A 19,951-nucleotide genomic window follows, 5' to 3' on the forward strand; every position below is an offset into this window, starting at 1 on the left:
ACTTGTATGCTCTTCGCACATGTTCAGATGAAACATCCTATATTTAAATACACTTCTGTTTAAATACATAAATATATAACGGATCCTCTATTTAAATAAAAATAAATTGGCTTATTTTAAAAATCATTTACAAATTAAGTATACAATGGAGAATAGTACATATAAAACTAAAAATTATAAATATCAAAACACAATTTTCCTAATCTAACCCTTTGCAAAATATTAAATACAAATTATAAGGTTATTCTATAAGCAAGTTTAAAAGTTATTCTGGTGCTTCAATTACAGCATTTAATTTTTTTTAATTAGCATCAGATGTTAAAATTTTATTTAGTTGCCTGTATCTTTAACAGTCAGGTGTGAAATATGCATGACTACATCAAAATAACAATTTAAAGTTACCTGTTGACTACAGATGACTCTAATATAATTCAATTTGCCCAATATGGGCAATAATTAGAGTTAATCTCAGTAGAGAGTTGATTTTCCATTAGCAATGTTTTAAAATTATATGCTCTGGGATATGGTTCAAAATATTATTATTATGGTTTACTGTTACCAGATGCTATTATGGTATTTTCTTTTAACTAGTTCCTATAAAAAGGCCTTGAACAATGACTTTCACACAGCAGGCATTTAATAAATAAATAGAACAAAATGACCTCTTTGGCTACAGCCCACTAAGTATTAGTACAAAACACTACTAAACCAGTCATCTTTACCATAAAGCAATTCACTGAAATATCGTCCATCCATTAAAACCCAGCTCAAATGCCATCTCTTCCTGTTTTCTGTCTTGACCACTCTAATCAAACTATTATTTTCAAGGTCATTATCCAACAGTCAGTCACAAAATCCTTTTTAACCTATGTCCTTATCTATAACCTCCTGTGGAATATAACACTATGATCATCCCTATTTTTTTGTGGCATCTAAAGTGGTATGAAAGATGAAGTGCCAAACTTAAAGTCAGAAAGACCTGAGTTTAAATCTTACTACCAGCTACCTCAGAGAGTTGTTGGGAGGACCATATGAAATAATATACGCAAAGCATTCTGCAACCTTTAAAGCATTATACACATATTAGCTAATATTATCATTATTAATACCCCTTCCTCCTTGGTTTCCATGACATAGTACTTTCACGCTTGTTCGACTTGGTAGCTCCTCACCTTTATCTAGCCCAACAAACATAGGAGTTCCCCAAGCTCGCTGTGATTGTTCCTCTTCTCTTCTCACTCTACAAGCTTCTTTGGTAGTTTAAATAGCAAATCAAGGATCAAATACAGGCTATCTTCCTGCTGCCATCCCTAAATCCCCAGAGCTCTAGCTGTATATTTGTCTTCTAAATATCTGCAGATAGTTGTCATATTGATACCTGAAACTCAACACATATCTGAGACTGAGCTCATTAAACTCATTCACCTATAACGCTCCATTTCCCTCTAACTCCCTCTGTTTCTAATAGCATGAGTATTCAAAGAGCATCCCAGGTTTATAACCAACCAAAAAGTCACTTTTGACTTTTCCTTCCTCCCCCTCCCAACACTTGCCACAAGTAACAATCCAGTAATGTTGTATCTACTCTTCTGTTGCTATTTAGTCATCTTAGTCATATCCAAATCTATGTGAACCCATATGGGGTTTTCTTGTTAAAATGATTAGAGTAGATCGCCATTTCCTTCTCCAACTCATTTCAAAAATGAGGAAACTGAAGCAAGCAGGGTTAAGTGACTTGCCCAGGGTCCCACAGCTAGTGTGAGATTGTATTTGAATTCAGAAAGATGAGTTTTCCTGACGCCAGACCCAGCACTCTATCCACTGTTGATATCTCTACTGTATCTTTATTTGGCCTGTCCACCTTCAATCTATCCAACTTCTATTATGTTCTCTATAGTCCTTCCTGAGTAATATTCCTAAATGATTATGTTTCACCTCTTACTCAAAGGTAGATTCTCATTATATACTGAATAAAACATAAAAATTCCTGACTAGGGCACTCAATGAACTTAATTACATGGATACAATCTACCTTAACCAATTTCATCTCAGAGTACTTCCTTTCATATGTTTAATGTTCTAGTCAAACTGGGTTCTCCTCTATCTCTTGTTCTTATCCTATTCCATGAAGCCTTCTTTGCCTTATTCTTTCAACCCTTTCTCATCTCCAGAAGTGAAACTGACGTCTGTCTCTTCAAATTTCCTATAATTCTTAATCTGGACTGTTTCTCTGTGCTCATCACATTCTTTCCTGTATTCTAATTATTTATGTACTTCTTTGCAGAATTATACTGTTAGTTCCTTTGAAAGGGCCTGTATTGTATCTGTATTAGTAGACTTTATATTTTAGCAGCCATAATAAGAGCTTAACAATTTCTTGAATTGAATTGGATAGTTTTGAATTTAAAAGTATAAATATGGCCATATCCAACATAATTAGTCTGTCATACACTTAATCTGTGAGGAACAATCAGGGAATTTTAGTTCAGATTCTGGAAATGTGCTTTTATATTGTCCAGAAATCTCATCACCTCTGTATTGGGTAGGTTTAGTAAGACTGCTACCGAGAAAAGCATTTCCTTTACAAGGTATCAATCTGCATGCTAAATTGAATATCATATATCCCCAATAAATAAAATCCCCGGACATTTTCCTTCCTTAAAAGAAATCTATAAACAGAACATGAAGCCTGAAATATTTGTCCTTTTTAGATGTGTCATGCTTGGCATGATTCTAGTTTATTTCTTAAATGACCTAGTTTTGTGCTAGAGCGCCCTCTTGTGTTGTAGTTATTATCATTTTTAATGCTATTACATTTCTCCTTGCCTTTCTCCATAATTCTTAATATGGAAGTAATAAGAAATCAAAGAAGAAAAGAGACTTACATGCAGATAATATTTTTTATACTTGCACCCCAGGTCTAGTATAGGTACTTAATAAATGCTTGTTGACAGCCACTATTTATTCTTTTCTTTAAAATATGGCAAAAAACTTTAGCTAGCTATCACTAACTGATGATTTTCACAGACCTCTTGCTTTTTCTTTCTCTTTCAATTCCGGATTTGAATGAATTCCTTCTTAATAATTGTAACCACAAGCAGAAAGTAGGAAGAGGGAAAGAAATGGTAAAAACTGAATAGATATACTTCAAGTATTGATCTTTGGGTCACAGGAGATGTCTACTGTCAGTCAATAAGCATTAATTAAGCACCTACTATGATACTGCACTAAACACCAGGGGTACAAGGGGATGTAAAAGACAATCCCTGCCCTTCGGGAGCTCACAACTTAATGAGGGAGACAACAAATAAACCATACACAAAACAAGTTATATACAGGATAAATCAGAAATAATGAACAAAGGAAAGACAATAGCCTATAAGAAGGATTGGGAAAAACTTTCTAGAGAAGGTGAGATTTTAGTAGGGACTTAAAGGATGTCAGGGAAGGTAGAAAGTGAAAATGAGAAGACAGCATTCCAGGCATGGGAGACAATTAGAGAAAATGTTGGGGGGGGGGATATCTAGGGCTACCTCTTTGTGTGAGATACAAGTGCAGAAGGTGATAGTAACAGGCATCTTGAGTAACATGTGATGAGGAGGAGAAGAGGAGAGCTCTTGGTGAATAGCCTAAATATTTTCGTGTAAAATATGAATCAATTTTCTCAGCTGGGAGGGATGAATGAAAAATTTTGAAAGAACTATGGTGGAGAATGGGATAGTTGATAAAGGAGGTATAGAAGGACTGCCTGGTAGCAGTGATGGTCCTGTTAAGGTTATTTACTATAAATCAGTAAGTAGATCTAGGTAGAATAGTTACATGATTTTCTCTGCTTTCAGCAGCAGCACAATTCACTGCTTTTTGGTAGGAGTGATCCAAGCTGAGACTTGGCAGTACACAATCAACACTTAAGATAAGGAGGCTAGGGAACTGAAGAAGAGTACAATTTAGAGTTGAACAAAGTGGGGGAATTAGAGGGCTAGTTCAGGAGTGATGACCTAGAAGAAAACTGAGGGATTGACCAGCATTCAGAACACAGATCAGCATGCGGAGTGCAGACCAGCACAGAGCAGCAGGGACAGGACCCAGAACAGGATTCAGGGCACCACCGGCAGCAATTCTCAGATTCCTCAACCCACAAATGCCACAGACAGCTTCAAAGGTCAGTGGGAGGGCTTCTTCACCCAGAAGAGGGGAGTGTGGTACAGGCACTGCAGCAGCAGCTGCAGGCAGTAGTGCAGTGTAGGCAGCAGTAACTGCCATTTTCAGAGCCCTCCACCTAGAGCTCCTGGGGGAAGTGAAGGGCTGACTGAATCAGCCCTGAGTGGCAGCCCTGGGAGACCTCCTCCTAAAGCCCCTGGGGGAATTGAGCCACTGATCTAAGCCCTGAGCTTCAGCCAGGAGTGAGGAGGAGCACTGGCAGTGGAGCTGGAGGCAGTTGTGGTGAGGGAATTCAATTGCGGATTCTGGGCAGAAAAGTTTTTTTGGTTAGTCTCAGACCAGTGTGCAGGTCAGGAGAGGAGTAAACACCTCTCCCTTGGAGGAACAGAGAATTTACAGGTCCCCAGAATATACCCTCCTCTTGACAAAGGTCTCAAAAGTCAAGTAACTGGCTGGGAAAATGCCCAAAAAAGGAAGAAGAAATAAAACTGTAGAAGGTTACTTTCTTAGTGAACAGGTATTTTTCTTCCATCCTTTCAGATGAGGAAGAACAAAGCACAACATCAGAGGAAGTAAAGGCTTCTGCATTCAAAACGTCCAAAATAAATATCCAATGGTCTCAGGCCATGGAAGACCTCAAGACTTGAAAATCAAGTAAGAGAGGTGGAGGAAAAATCGGGAAGAGAAATGAGAATGATGCAAGAAAATCATGAAAAGCAAGTCAATAGCTTGCTAAAGAAGACCCAAAAAAATGCTGAAGAAAATAACACCTTTAAAAATAGGCTAACTCAATTGGCAAAAGAGGTCCAAAAAAGCAATGAGGAGAAGAATGCTTTAAAAAAGCAGAATTAGCCAAACAGAAAAGGAGGTTCAAAAGCTCACTGAAGAAAATAGTTCTTTCAAAATTAGAATGGAACAGATGGAAGCTAATGACTTTATGAGAAACCAAGAAATCACAAAACAAAACCAAAAGAATGAAAAAATAGAAGATAACATGAAATATCTCACTGGATAAACAATTGACTTGGAAAATAAATCCAGGAGGGACAATTTAAAAATTATAGGACTACCTGAAAGCCATGATTTAAAAAAAGAGCCTAAACATCATCTTTCATGAAATTATCAAGGAAAATTGCCCTGATATTCTAGAACCAGAGGACAAAATAAATATTGAAAGAATCCACAGATCACCTCCTAAAAGAGATCCAAAAAGAGAAACTCCTAGGAATATTGAAGCCAAATTCCAGAATTCCCAGGTCAAGGAGAAAATGTTAAAAGCAGCCAGAAAGAAACAGTTTGAGTATTGTGGAAATACAATTAGGAAAATACAAGATCTGGAGCTTCTATATTAAGGGATTGAAGGGCTTGGAATATGATATTCCAGAAGTCAAAAGAACTGGGATTAAAACCAAGAATCACCTACCCAGAAAAACTGAGTATAATAATACTTCAGGGGAAAAAAATGGTCATTCAATGCAATACAGAACTTTTGATGAAAAGACCAGAACTGAATAGAAAATTTGACTTTCAAACATAAGAATCAAGAGAAGCATGAAAAGGTAAACAGGAAAGAGAAATCATAATGGGCTTACTAAAGTTGAACTGTTTACATTCCTACATGGAAAGATAATATTTGTAACTCTTGAGACTTTTCTCAGTATTTGGGTAGTTGGAGGGATCACACACATACACATACACACAGACACACACACAGGCAGAGAACACAGGGTAAGTTGAATGAGAAGGGATGATACCTAAAAAAATAAAATAAAATTCAAGGTGAGAGAGGAATATATTGGGAGGAGAAAGGGAGAAATGGAATGGAGTAAATTATCACTCATCAAGGAGGTAAGAAGAAGCTTCTTCAGTGGAGGAGAAAAAGGGAAGATGTGAGAGGGAAAAATGGAAACTTACTCTCTTCACATTTGGCTTGCGAGCATGACATGCTCACTCAGTTTGGTATGAAAGCGTATCTGGCACTACAGAAGGGTAGCGGAGAAGAGGACAAGTGGGGTGAGGGAGACGAAAGAAAGGAGGGTAAATGGGAGAAGGGAGTAATCAGAAGTAAACACTTTTGGGGAGGGACAAGGTCAAAAGAAAGAATAGAATAAATGGGGAGGGAGGTCAGGATAGAATAGAGGGAAATATAGTCTTACATAACATGACTATTATGGAAGTCTTTTGCAAAACTACACATATACAGCCTATACTTAATTGCTTGCCTTCTCAGTGGGGATGGGTGGGAAGGGAGGAAGGAGAGAAGTTGAAATTCAAAGTATTAGGAATGAATGTGGAGAACTGTTTTTTCATACAATTGGGAAATAAGAAATACAGGTAATGGGGTATAGAAACCTATCTTGCCCTATAAGAAAAGAGAGAAGAAGGGAATAAGGGAAGGGAGGGGTGTGATAGAAGGGAGGGCATATTCAGGGAAGGGATAATCAGAATGCAAGGCTTTATGAAATGGGAGGAGGGAAGAAATGGGGAGAAAATTTGTAACTCAAAATTTTGTGGAAATGAATGTTGAAAACTAAAAATAAATAAATAAACATTAAAAAAAGAAAAAGAAAACTGAGGGGTTAAGGATTGGAGGTCATGATGTGGACAAAGGATCAGGGAAAGGCAGAGAGAGATGAAAAGTCAAAAGAGTGTGACTGGATAAGGAAATTTCAGAATTATTGAATATGATATGGTGCATTTGTGTATGACAGTAAGTAAAGATGTAACTATAAGTGACTGAGATGGGGTGAAGGAAGGGGTTTGTCATGGGAAATGAGTAGTTTTAGGAACTAGGAGGTTAAGGTGTTTGAGAGAGGAAAGATTATCTGATAAGTAGTGAACTCATTGAGGAAAGAATGGGAGTATTCCGCAGGTCTCTAGAAAAAAACTACTAGGATTTTGATTGAGTGGAAGACGTGAATTGTTTGCACCTCAAAGGAGAAGAGGCTCTTGAATGAAGGTGATAGGAGGAGAACTCAGGAGTGAAAATGGAGAGCAAGGAGCTCTCCAATTCCTTCACTTTTACCTATAAGCAGAGGGGAATGAGTGAATGTGCAGCCAGTACTGGAAAGGGCAGTTAGGGAGGCTACGTCCTGTGACAAGGTGTAGAGGGGGGAAGAAGCGGAAGTGGAAGCAGACAAGTCAAAGAAATAGCTATAAGTTGTGGGAAATGACAAGATATAAGATGACAAAAATAAGTTTGTGATGGCAAAGTGCAAAAGAGTGTTTGGTTGGTAATTTGGGATGGTGAACTGAGGGCGCAGCAATAAACAACTGGGTAACAGGGGATGGAGGCTGAGCTGTTAGGAAACTTTCTGAATTCTTCAAAACAAAGATTCTTCTTTTTCTGAAAATATTATTTTTCTAGGATAATTTTGCACTACTTTTGTTTTTTAACATGGAGGAAACTAGTTTAGCACCTTCCTCTGTATGGAGAACAGCAAATATTCTACGCTACCTTTTCGAGTTATTTTACTAAGTCATATAATCATATCTTTCTCCCTGATAAACCACCTGGTAACAAATGACAGCAAAATTATCCCCTGGGGTATACAGAGGCCTACTCCCCTCTGCCAAGGATCCAATCCACACTACTTTGGGAAATGTATACTAGGCTATTTGTATCCAGAGGGGATATGATATCCAAGTACTGGAGGAGAAAAGGGAGGCAGAATTTTTCCAGTTGTGGGAGAAAAAAACTGAAAGCACTCTCATGGCAATCTATCTACCATCCCCACTCCCTGAATCTGTAGCAGAGAAGGAAATGGACTTACCACACAGGTAAATGCAAAACAATAACCCAAGATACAAAGATATACCATCTTCATCAATATTTTTAAAAATTAGGTAATAAAGGTAAAGTGATATTTAAGTATTATTCACAGTTTGGCTCTACAGTATACACAATTGACTGTGTAGATTATTATATTTTCTAACGTACTATACAATATTTGGAATAATTAATTTTTATATACAAATATATTATACTTAAGTATAAGCATACATGTAAATATATACATTACACACACACACACACACACATACACACACACAGTTTCCTAACAGTTCAGTCTCCATCCCCTGTGTGTGTGTGTGTGTGTGTGTTTTCTCACATGCTCACATACAGATTTGCCTCAAAGAGAGGAACACCTTTATAAATAGTGGTTGTGTGACCCTGGGCTAGTGACTAAATCTCACAGTACTCTAGGCAACTCTTTAAGAACATAAAGTTGCAGAGAAGGTATAGTCCTGAATTGGTAGGGTGAGTTTCCTCTCTTGGGACATTCCCTATACCAGTATAATTACAAGTCCAATCTCTATCCTATAAAAACACAGAAACAGGTTTTTTTTTTTTTTAATAAAGCATAATGTTGAGTTAGCTAGTTGTAACAATTATAGCTTATCTGTGCTTTGGGGATATGCTGTGCCAAAGCTTTCCTTCACTAAACACAAAAAAGCTGAAAAAGTGTTGGATCTACTGCTAGGTCTATATCCCAAAAACATCCTCAAAAACAGAAAAGGACCTATCTGTACAAAAATGTTTATAGCAGCTCTTTTTGTGGTGCCTAAGAATTGGAAATCAAAGGGAGGCCCATCAATTAGGGAATGACTAAACAAGCTGTGGTATTTGATTATAATGGGATATTATTATGCTGTAAGAAATGTCAAGCAAGATAATTTCAGAATAACCTGGAAAGACTTACATGAACTGATGCATATTGAAGTGATCAGAACCAGGAGAATGCTGTACACGGTAACGGCAATACTGTTTGATGAAGAACTGTAAAGTCTTAGGTATTCTCAGCAATACTATGATCCCAGGCAATCCCAAAGGACTAATGATGAAGCATGCTATCCACCTCCAGAGAAAGAACTGATACTAATTGAACAAAGACTGAAGCATGCTATTTTTCACTTTCATTCTTTTCTTTTACTCAAGTCTTCTTGCAGAAAATAACTAACATGGAAATATTTCACATAATTGCACATGTATAACCAATATTTGATTGCTTACCCATTCAGGGAGTGAGGAGGAGAGGGAGGGATGGACGGATAAAACTTGGAACTCAAAACTTTAAATAAAAACGTTTAAAATTTTTCTTACACCTGGAGAGACTTATGTGAACTGATGCTGAGTGAAATGAGCAGAACCAGAAGTTCATACACAGGACCAGTCACAGTATGCGAAGACTGTTTCTGATAGATTTAGCCCTTCACACCAAGGCAAGGACCTAAAACATTCCCAAAGGACTCGATGCAAAATGCCGCCCATATCCAGAGAAAGAACTATGGAATCAGAACACAGAATGAAGCAGACTATTTGCTCTTGTGTTATGTTTTGGTTTGGTTTTTCTCATGGTTTCTCTCATACATTGAATTCTATGTAACAAGACTAATATGAAATGTTTAATAAATAAATATGTGTTTAATAAAAATGTATGTGTGGAACCCATATATAATTTCATGATGTCTTAGGGAGGGAGGGTTGAGGGAAGAGGAGAAAATTTAAAACTTTTGAAAGTGATTGTTGAAAACAGAAAACAAATAAATTTATAAAAAAAAGGAGGGGATTAGAAAAACATTTTTTTTAAAGAGAGTTGGATCTAAAATCAGATGATTTGAGTTCAAATTCCAGCTCTGATATTTACTAGCTCTATGACTCTCAGCAAGTAATGTCACCTCTATGAACCTTACTTTCCTCATATATAAAGTGAAGGATTTGAATCAGGTGACCTCTGTCCTTCCTTCCAGCTCTAAGTCTATGCTCCTATAAAGAGTTATGCTCTAACTCTTTAAATACTTTAATTATGATTTAATGAGAAGGATTTTAAGAGGGATAGCTTAGAAAACTATACACTGATACTTTAAATGATCCATGTAAAAGTCCCTCAATGATTTAAACATATATGTGCATGTAAATATACATATATATCCATATACACATACGTACACAAACACACATACACATACATACTAAACTTTGGCAGCATGAAGTGATGGACAGAATGCTAGCCTCAAAGTCAAGAAGACCTAGGTTGAAATGCAGGCTGTATGATCACGGACTCACTTAAGCTTCAGTGCTCTAGGCAAATTTCTAAGACTATAAGTTGCAGATAATGTACTGACCTGAATTGGGAAAGGGACTTTATTACTGCAGTAAAATCACAGATCAAATCCCAATCCCTTGTCTCATTATAAGGGTAACTTAAATGGGAAGATCTTTTCCATTCATTAATTGGCCCAGGTGATCAACTTAAATCACATGGAAGCCTAAGTCCCATGTGGTGGAAGGAGCCTGCTGAACAGGCGGAACAGAGCAGAGCAAGACACAAGCAAGCAGGAACAGCCAGGCTCATGGAGTGTTTATTTGTTTGTGGGAAGGCCCAGTGGGGGAGGGAGGTGAGGAAGGCTTGGATGCCTTTGTCTCCTACAATGCTAATGTGTATTGACTTCTTGGTTACTATGATGGATTTCGCTTTCTGGCGTCTGAATAAATGTTTTTCTTCTACCTTCTATATGGAGAGTTTGCTGTACTTTGAGATTTGGAACTATGGTGGCATATTCACAGTAACCCTCAGCGCTGTCAATATTGCCTGGGAGATACACTCATTGCACTGTTCTAGGTGCTACAATGATACAAAAGTATAAGAAATGGTCCCTTCATCAAGGGCTTTAAAATCAAGCTGTAACAGTAGAAACAAGCTTACTATGCAGCAACAGAGAAAAATTAAGTGATAAGTCATAACCTCATTGGTACCAACTACAAACATAAAGAGCTTGAAAAGGATAGTCTTAAAGCAACGATATAAGAATAAGCATATTTAGAGAAATCATACAACACATAAATAATACAAACGTAAATATAATATATAAATAACACAAATCACAAAGCTATGAGAATATATAATATATAATGATTAAAAAGAAATATAGCGCAGTATAATTCTGACTAAAATTTCCCAGGAACATAGGTAGATTTTGCATTAAACAACAGATGAAATTTGAGAACAGACAAATTAGAATATGATTACTATCTCAAAAGGGTTTCAATTAAAGGATCCATTATATAATGAATTGTGCCAGTTCATTTAAAACTAACTATGCCCAAAAAAGGGAAGATCCTGAAAAAGTACATTAAAAAAAAAAAATTAGAGACACACATTTTGCCCTACAAGTCATCGGAATGTGCCTAGTATGCCTCACCTAGTTTTAATTTACCTAGCACATCACATATATATTCAATAAATATTTGGTAAAGGTATAAATTTAACAAAGTTTTTCTGTTTTCTTTCATTCAGCAAATCTGAATACCATTTCCATTTATATAGTTCTAACTTTCAGGACAGTATAAAACCATGTAAAATAAGGCATTCTTTTCTCCAAAAACTTGCCCCTAAAAACTATCCCCTTGCACTTTTTATAATAAGTTTTAATTAATTACAGTGAGTATAGACTATTAGTTAGAAAAGTTCATTATGCGAATGTAAACATGATACATGTAACTCATAATATATTTATGTGTAACATATACAATATAGTAATAAACATAATATAAACATTTAAGATCAAACTTAAAATGAATATAGTAGCAGTATACTACCATTTATTAATTTATGTGACGCTTGTAATTGCTTCAGACATCATACTCTCAGTTCTCTAATCAGTTTCCTGAGACATCCCTACAAAAAAAGATTGTGTCATGGCCTAACACAATCTGAGATGCAGAATTGCATTTCAAAAGAAAAATGTTTCACAGCTACTTTTAGTGTTCTTGAAGATCAACAATGAATGTTTATTTAACATGTAATTAATAACAGCTGAAGAAAGTAGCTAAGCATGAAAGTGCAATACCTATCTATTATGATTACTGTTATTTTTTAAGGTCCACTAACACATGGAAGGATGAGACCTTTGCTCCACAGCTGTAATCTCAGGTCATTCTGGCCCCCTAATGAACTTATAGGGCTATGAAGGAACAAAACAGGTCATGCCACTCCCACAATTCTGAGTGGCACATGTCTCCATAACACTTTAGAATTCCCACATTTTTCCTCCCAACCAAGTGCAGCAATATTGTAGCACTTCTACATTTCTCCTGCAATTTGCTGGGTCTTGGGCTGAAGTGAAATCAGATTTCACACACACCAGACTGGAGTTTAACATGAAATAAAAATTGGTGGATACTACAGCTCTCATATAGGTCAAGTGTTTGGAAAAAGAACCAGAAGCTTTCTCTCTTAAAACTGAGGCAATCTTCGTGTGGATTCCAGTCACTGACAGGGGAAATCATTACCAAGTAATATCAACTTTCAAAAGAAATGAAACAGATCTTAAATGACTTAATCAAGAGAGCTAGACTAGATTTATTTACATTACATCAAATGTGAGTTTCTTATTCATTCATATTTTGGTTGTTCTACAAGTCTTCATTTTTGTCCTATACACAGTTTACTTTAGTGCAATTTAGTCACAGAAAGGACAATCACGAGTTAATAACACTGGTATTGTAAGTATAGAGAATTATACACTATTTTAACTTAAATTGTGGGGTAAGCTACATAGAAATAACATAAAATTTGAAATTACATGCATAGTTAAGTTTGCTGTGGATCAGCATAGTTCTCACTACTTAATGAAGCTTATCACTGATAGTAACCCAAGACAAAACATGTTAGTTGGCACTAGAATTGCTTCTGTAAAATATTACAAGGTGTAAAGAGAAGACAATGTTATCTTAAACTGAAGTAAAAAAAAAATTCTAGGCACAATGTAATTATAGGATAAATTTTATAGGTTAAAATGCTTTCCTCCTTGTAAAGAAGTTCTATCCTCATTCTTACCCCTCCTAGCCTCCAGCTCAATCTTCTAATACACACTCCCCGAGAACCTCAATGTGATTTTCTCATCTCCTGTGTCTTGTTTCTGCCCCTCAGAGACTGTGTTAGGCCAGTCTGCTTAAATGCTAAGGATACAAAGGTAAATCACTAAAACATTAAGTAACTTAGAGCCAGGGCAATTGGAAGTAAAAGGGAAGCAGAAATCCCTGTTCTCATCACCAGGGCTGAGTGGCTCCTAATATCCCGGGATGGAACTCTCAATTGTTTGTTATAAATAATGAGGAGAACCTTGAGTATTATTAGTATAATATATACTTCAAGCACATTATGAGATTAGGTACTGAGGTTCAGATACATTGGATTTTGTTATCTTAAAATACGGTAAAATATTAATGAATTCCAAAATGATCAGTACAGATGAACTGTTGAAATAATAATTAATTGGAGTAATATAGAGAATAGGTACAGAGTAAAGAGGTGGGAAGTAAAAGGAAAGTTTGGGTTCTTTGCCTTACTTCTAGAGTCTCACTACTCACTATTTAAGGATGATCAATGCTTCTGCCTTTAACCTGAACCCAACCTGGGAATTAGCTCTTGCTATCCTGTTGTTATCCTATTCTGGATGGTCACCCTACTGGCTTTAGCATATCTCATGTAATGATTACTCTTCCCAGAGCTACTTTCTCAAATTCTAGGTAGAGTTAACTACTCTGAGGTCTTTATTTATTCTCTGAAAAAATAAGTTCTGACATATTTGTGCACCACACATTCTCCTCTGCATTTTGAAAATTTTTCCATCGTTCTGAAGCAATCTACTGTTGATCAATTCAATTCCAGTATTTATTAAGAAGCTTCTATGTACAAGGCATTGTGGCAGGCCACTGTGCTGGGGATGCAAAAGTAAAAAAGAAAAAAGTCATGCATTTCAAAGATGCTTGAATTTTATAGGGTGGGGGAAGGGAATAACATGTTTACAGATAAGTAAATATAAGAACTCTATCAGGGAGAGAATACTAACCAAGGCAGGAATGGAGAAATGAGAAAAGTCTTCATGCAAGAGATGACACATGAGCAGAGGAAATGAAAGATTCTAAGAGAGAGAAGTAAGAATGAAGTAATCATTCTGGGGTCACAATTTTTATTTTTTGGAGGTGGAAGTTTTAAATGATTACAAGTCATACAGAATCACCAGAAGAATATAGATATTAAAAATAATAGGCCTTTGTTCCAAGAAGAAAATAGTCACTGAAGTCACCGTACAATTTCCTAAACGTAATTCAGCCCTCTCTTTTCCTGGGCCCAGATAATTATCCAAGAGTAAGTTTTCAAGATGTGTCTATCAATGGATCAATCAATTCTGTTAAATATCTATACAACTGCATAACAGTCTGGATTGGTATTCTCCAACATTTTTGATTGTACACCCCATCAGTACAAAAGTTTTAAGCACACATTCCTATCCCCAGTATATTGTTGCTGTTCAGTTGTGTCTGACTCTTTGTGACCCTGTTTGGGGTTTTCTTGACAAAGATGATGTGTGGACACAGTGATGAGGAACTGAGGCAAACAGGGCTATGTGACTTTCCCAGGGTCACCCAGCCTGTAAGTGTCTGAGGCTGCAGTTAAACTCAGAAGATGAGTCTTCCTGACTTCAGGCCCAGAACTCTGTCCTCTACACCACCTAGCTGTCCTATTCCCAATATATATACATATCAATTACATATATATATGTTATGTACATTATACAAAAGGCTAAAAGAATGAAATAAAGAGGAAAGTAACAACATTAATGGCCTAAAAATATTTCTGTTCTCACTAAATGGTATTAATATTGTATTGATACTATTGATAATATTATTTTAGCAAGAACAATGTGATTGAATAGGCTTTAGTAACTTTAGGGGAAATTCGACAATTTCTGCAACTTCTGGGCTAGCTTGTAGGTAACTGTTAGTAATAAATTTTCAATTAATTTGATCCATGACTTAGCAAAAGCAAGTGAATTTCTTCTTCTAAGATAATTTTGTTTGTTTAAAGATATAAAAATCAAACAACAGGTCCTAATAGTAACTAAACGTAACTTTTCAGGAGTCATGTTTCCCTATAAATAAACAACAGCGAAAAGTAAACTATCTCTCATATTAATTCAGGTACAGATGAAGTCTGATAACAGTAAGACGGGTCTTTGCCCAAAAGGTAGGATGTAACTGGTCACCCCTCAGGGGTGCAAGGCTGAGGCTGAGGAACTAGCTCAAATCCACCAAACCTATCTCTTTTAGGGATTTTATGCTCAACCCTGCAGTCTCCTACTGGGGAGCCAGTTACAAAGAGAACTCATCTTTATGATGTCTGAGCTAAGAAAAAATACATCATTTTAGCCATATAGAAGAAAGTCTAGTCTCCAAGTAGGGGATCTGATTCAGATAATTTTGCAACAATGAATCTTCTGTGACTTGCCCAAGCCTGTGGAAAAGCTAGGGAAACTCCTGATTGGTCCCACTAGGGCACATCCTCACCACATTTTGTTGTAGTAATTTCTTAGGTGATACTAAACTTTTCGTGCAGCCTCCTAAGTTCCTTGATGTTAAAAATCTACCACCATCAAAACCCCACTGGAGGAAGTCTTTTCCTGGAGGACAGTAATAGAGCAAGTCCAAGATTCTCTTACCTTCAGGATAGGCGCCTAGTTCTTATGTCCATCCCTCTTTCCCCCCAATATAGCCCCAGTCACACTGGAAGTTAACATACTCTCCAGCAAACATTCTAGGGTAAAAGACCATGGTTTCCATTTGCAATCTATTGGTGTCCACTCCCCTCAATGCCCCCTCCCCACTTATCCTCTACCCCTATTCCATCAACATTGTCCTCTTCACTTTTGCTGTTACTAAGTCCATAAGCTGTCCCTCTGTCTTCAAGGCATGATTATTGAAAAACCAAAGCACACTCCTATCTATCTCTAATTGCTTAATATAAAATGACAGGACTTTTCATTTTATTATTTTTATTTGGTTCATGATGGTGATTAAGCTTTTCTAAAACGATTAACAAGCATCAAGGAATACTAGTTCCACCCATACCTTCACTCTCCCTGTTAACCTCCTTAAGCATTGAACTAATCCTAATGGGATGAAGGTGGAGAGTGAGGTGGATGGACATGATGACTGACTTTCCTAATCCTTTGAGAGGTTATATTCAAATGCTGCTAGAAGTACATTAATAACAGAACTACCAGACTCCTTTACCTGGCTATTCAAATAACTCAGGCTCCCCTTCTGTGCATCACCATTCCCCCAACTTCAACCACAAGGTAATCCAAATCAAATCCTGACAACTGCAGTAAGTTATCTGGGTCAGGTCTATCTTGTACAAGTTCATTAATTCATATTCAAGACTGTAAAGCAATGAAACACTTGTGGTCCATAAAATAAATAAAAATAAACTTACAGTGTTGTTCATATTGGGACATGCGATCATTTTGATACGTTTAAACTATGAGAGTGGTAGCAATGAGTGTGTGCTTCTAATGCCATTAGGTTGACTCAAATTGTCTGATCCTAAACAGATAAAAACCAGATTGGGCACTTTCCCTACTTTTAGATAACATATCTACACCATTAGAATGTAAGATCTTTAAGAGCAGGGACTATTTCATTTTTGTCTTTGAATCTCCAGTCATTAGCACAGTGCCTTGGCCCTCTAAGAGTTTAGTCAATACTTATCGACAAGGAAGAGAATTTTTGCTTCTACATCACATCATCAATGAAACTCTCAAAGATGACCACTAAGCACAAAATTGCAGCTGAATTTTATCTATCATATTTCTTGGAAGTCTGCATTAACAGGGTCCAATATTTCCATAGCATGTTTCCATATATGAGTTTGGCAAATCAGCGCTAATCAGCTGGTCCACAAACATCGAGGCTTTGGTTACATGATTATTTTTCTTTTTACTCTTTAATGCTCTCACAAATTCTTTCAAGCCACTGCCTGGCTACTGTCAACTGATGCGATGAGACATGGGAACCAACAAATAGTCTGTGAAAGGGGAACCTGCTAAAAGGTGCTAACAATATTAGCGAAAAGATGAAGATGTTTACATTTCAACTCTTAGCTTCGATGAGATCTAGAAAAGATCAAAATTTTTACAATTAAATTCAGGAGCTACAGCTGCAATACATACTATATGTCACAGCTTTTTTCATGTGTTATAACCACGATAAATACAATGAAATTATCACCACATATCCCGATGAAATAAGTATAAGTAGCGAAGCTTAAAGTTCAAAAATATTTAGAATAACAACAATAGTTTACATTTACACAATACTTCAAAGTTTAAAAAACTTAAAAAAGCTTATCTTATTCTATTTGTTATTCACTATGGCCTAAGTGGTTCAAGTATTACCAATTTGCAGAGAAATTAAAGTTTTGAAATTAAATGAATGGTCCAAGATCAAAAAGCTAAGAAACATCCTCCCTGCAATGCAAACCTAGATTTCCTGACTAATTTTTAATTTATTTTACTTCTAATTTATGGAACAAAACAAACATTTACATAACAGTACAAAAAAAAGATTCTTTACACATGAAACTGCAAATCTACCATGTACAACATGCTATTCCTTTCAAAGCTAAAAAATAATCATGTAAATTTTTTCCACTTTTTTTCTTTCCTCCTCCCCCCACCCTCCCACCCCCAGAGTGGGCTACAATTAGACACAAGTAAGTATATATATATGTAAAATTATTCTATATAGAACTCTTTATCAATTCTTTCTCTGGATGAAGTATTTCCCTCCTACTCACTTCCACAATACCAGGCTACCTCTTTGATGTAATTTAGTATCAGTTCAAGGTTTTCTTAAATATATGAATATTTGAGAAAGAAAATATTTAATCACCCAAATAGATCATTTAAATGACTGAAAATACCATGAACATGAATTCATAAAAGTCACTGTTATTGGAAAAATATGAACTTACCTCAAAGCCAAGTCTATCTTTCTCTTTCCAGAAACAAAAATGTGTAACTTTCTTATCCCAAAATTCATCTGGTTTTACCACACAAACAAGTGATACCTCAGCTGGAACAACATTCTACAAAGTACATTGAAAATGAAATTCCAAATTACACATTTAGAATAATATAAAAACAAGAGAAGACTAAAAGATAAAAATGTTTTCTCTATTATTACTATTATTTAGTACCACTGGTCAGCCACATAATAAAGACCAGCAAGCTATGCAATTAATATCATTTTTTTTGAAAAAATACAAATTTAATACAATATTGGTAAAAATTTCAAACTCTAAAACATACCCATGACAAGGAAATAAAAAGTCACAATGATTAACAAAGATTTCGCAATCCTAATTGATTCAGCACTGCCCAGTCAATTATTTTGGATTTTATCACCCTTTCAACTAAATTAATGAAGAGATAGTGACATAAAACCCAAATACCTAAGCAGCTGAGAAATTCTGCATTCCATAACATGGGCTTTACATGTCACAAAATAATACAGGGTTCCCAAAAGTATTGGTTCAATTTTAAGCTCTTAAATGTGCTGAAAAATTTTGAAACAACCTGTACATCTCTGTTACCACACAGAATTTCTCTAGAATAAATAAATTCAGACAATTAGAGAAGCATTTTCATTTTGTACAATTATTTCTCATGGAATAATATTCATTTTTTCAGAATATAAGATGCACTAAGTTTTAAGAAACGTATTTAAAAAAACAATTACCATAAAAACATTTCAGGGTAGTATGCCACTACTTCCCATTGTTCTTATGTCTACCATCTAATGCCACACAGAACAAGAGCTCACTTTTCCATTTGTCTGATCTTTAAATATTTGAAGCTTGCTATCAGATAGCCCCTAAGTCTTTTATGCAGCCTATCCACATACATGACTTCCATCCCTAATTACTCTCTCCTGGATATATTACAATTGACAATGTCCTTCTGCTAACATTTGTGGATGAGAAGATCCAAACATACACACACACACACACAGACACACACACAGACACAGACACACACACAGACACAGACACACACACACACACACACACACACACACACACAAATATGTGTGTGTATATCAGGCTAGAATAAAGCCCTGAATCTAAGATTAAATTTAGTAGGGACTAACAAAATTCTTCACTTGTTTTTATTGTAATTGTTTTTTTAAATACATTTCTTAAAACTTAGTGCATCTTATATACTGAAAAAGTGAATATTATTCCATGAGAAATAATTGTACAAAATGAAAATGCTTCTCTAATTGTCTGAATTTATTTATTCTAGAGAACTTCTGTGTGGTTGATTAACAGAGATGTACAGGATGTTTCAAAATTTTTCAGCACATTTAAGAGCTTAAAATTGAACCAATACTTTTGGGAACCCTGTATTATTTTGTGACATGTAAAGGTGAAGATCTTATCCAGATCTCCACCTAACAGTGCATGTGAAAATGATCTAGGCATTTTAGTGAACTAAAAGCTCAACAAGTCAATATTATGACACTGCAGCCACAAGTTCTCATCTGAATTTAGAACACAGGATGAGAGGCTCAGGGGAACACAGGATGAGAGGCTCAGTTTTTTAGCATAAGAAAAGTGTTAGTTCCACTGTACTATGGTCAGGAAATATATGGAGTATTAGGTTCAGTATGGATGTTACATTTTAGGAAAGACATTAAAAGATGCTAATAGCTAGGAATACCGAGAGAGAGAGAGAGAGAGAGAGAGAGAGAGAGAGAGAGAAAGAGAGAGAGAGAGAGAGCACAAAAGACAGTCCCTGCTCTCAAGGAGGTCACAACATGCAAAAACAATTTACAAAGGATATAAATGGATGGAATGGAAATAATCAACAGAGGAAAGGCACTAGAATTAAGGGGTATCAGAAAAGACTTCCTGAAGAGGGTGAATTTTAATTGGAAACT

The 19,951-nt window shown here is 36.0% G+C and overlaps 1 protein-coding gene across 8 annotated transcripts in view; it reads right to left on the minus strand.

Annotated features, from left to right (window-relative positions):
• SESTD1 (SEC14 and spectrin domain containing 1) overlaps positions 1-19,951 on the minus strand; it is a 148,899-nt gene that overhangs the window by 57,487 nt on the left and 71,461 nt on the right. For all 8 annotated transcript variants that reach the window (XM_072612519.1, XM_072612524.1, XM_072612518.1 and 5 more), the window contains one exon: positions 17,982-18,095. In XM_072612519.1, coding sequence (XP_072468620.1) covers positions 17,982-18,095 — 114 coding nt within the window. The remainder of the gene's footprint in view (positions 1-17,981; positions 18,096-19,951) is intronic.

Source organism: Notamacropus eugenii, chromosome 5 (genome assembly GCF_028372415.1).
Source record: "Notamacropus eugenii isolate mMacEug1 chromosome 5, mMacEug1.pri_v2, whole genome shotgun sequence".
NCBI lineage: Eukaryota > Metazoa > Chordata > Mammalia > Diprotodontia > Macropodidae > Notamacropus > Notamacropus eugenii.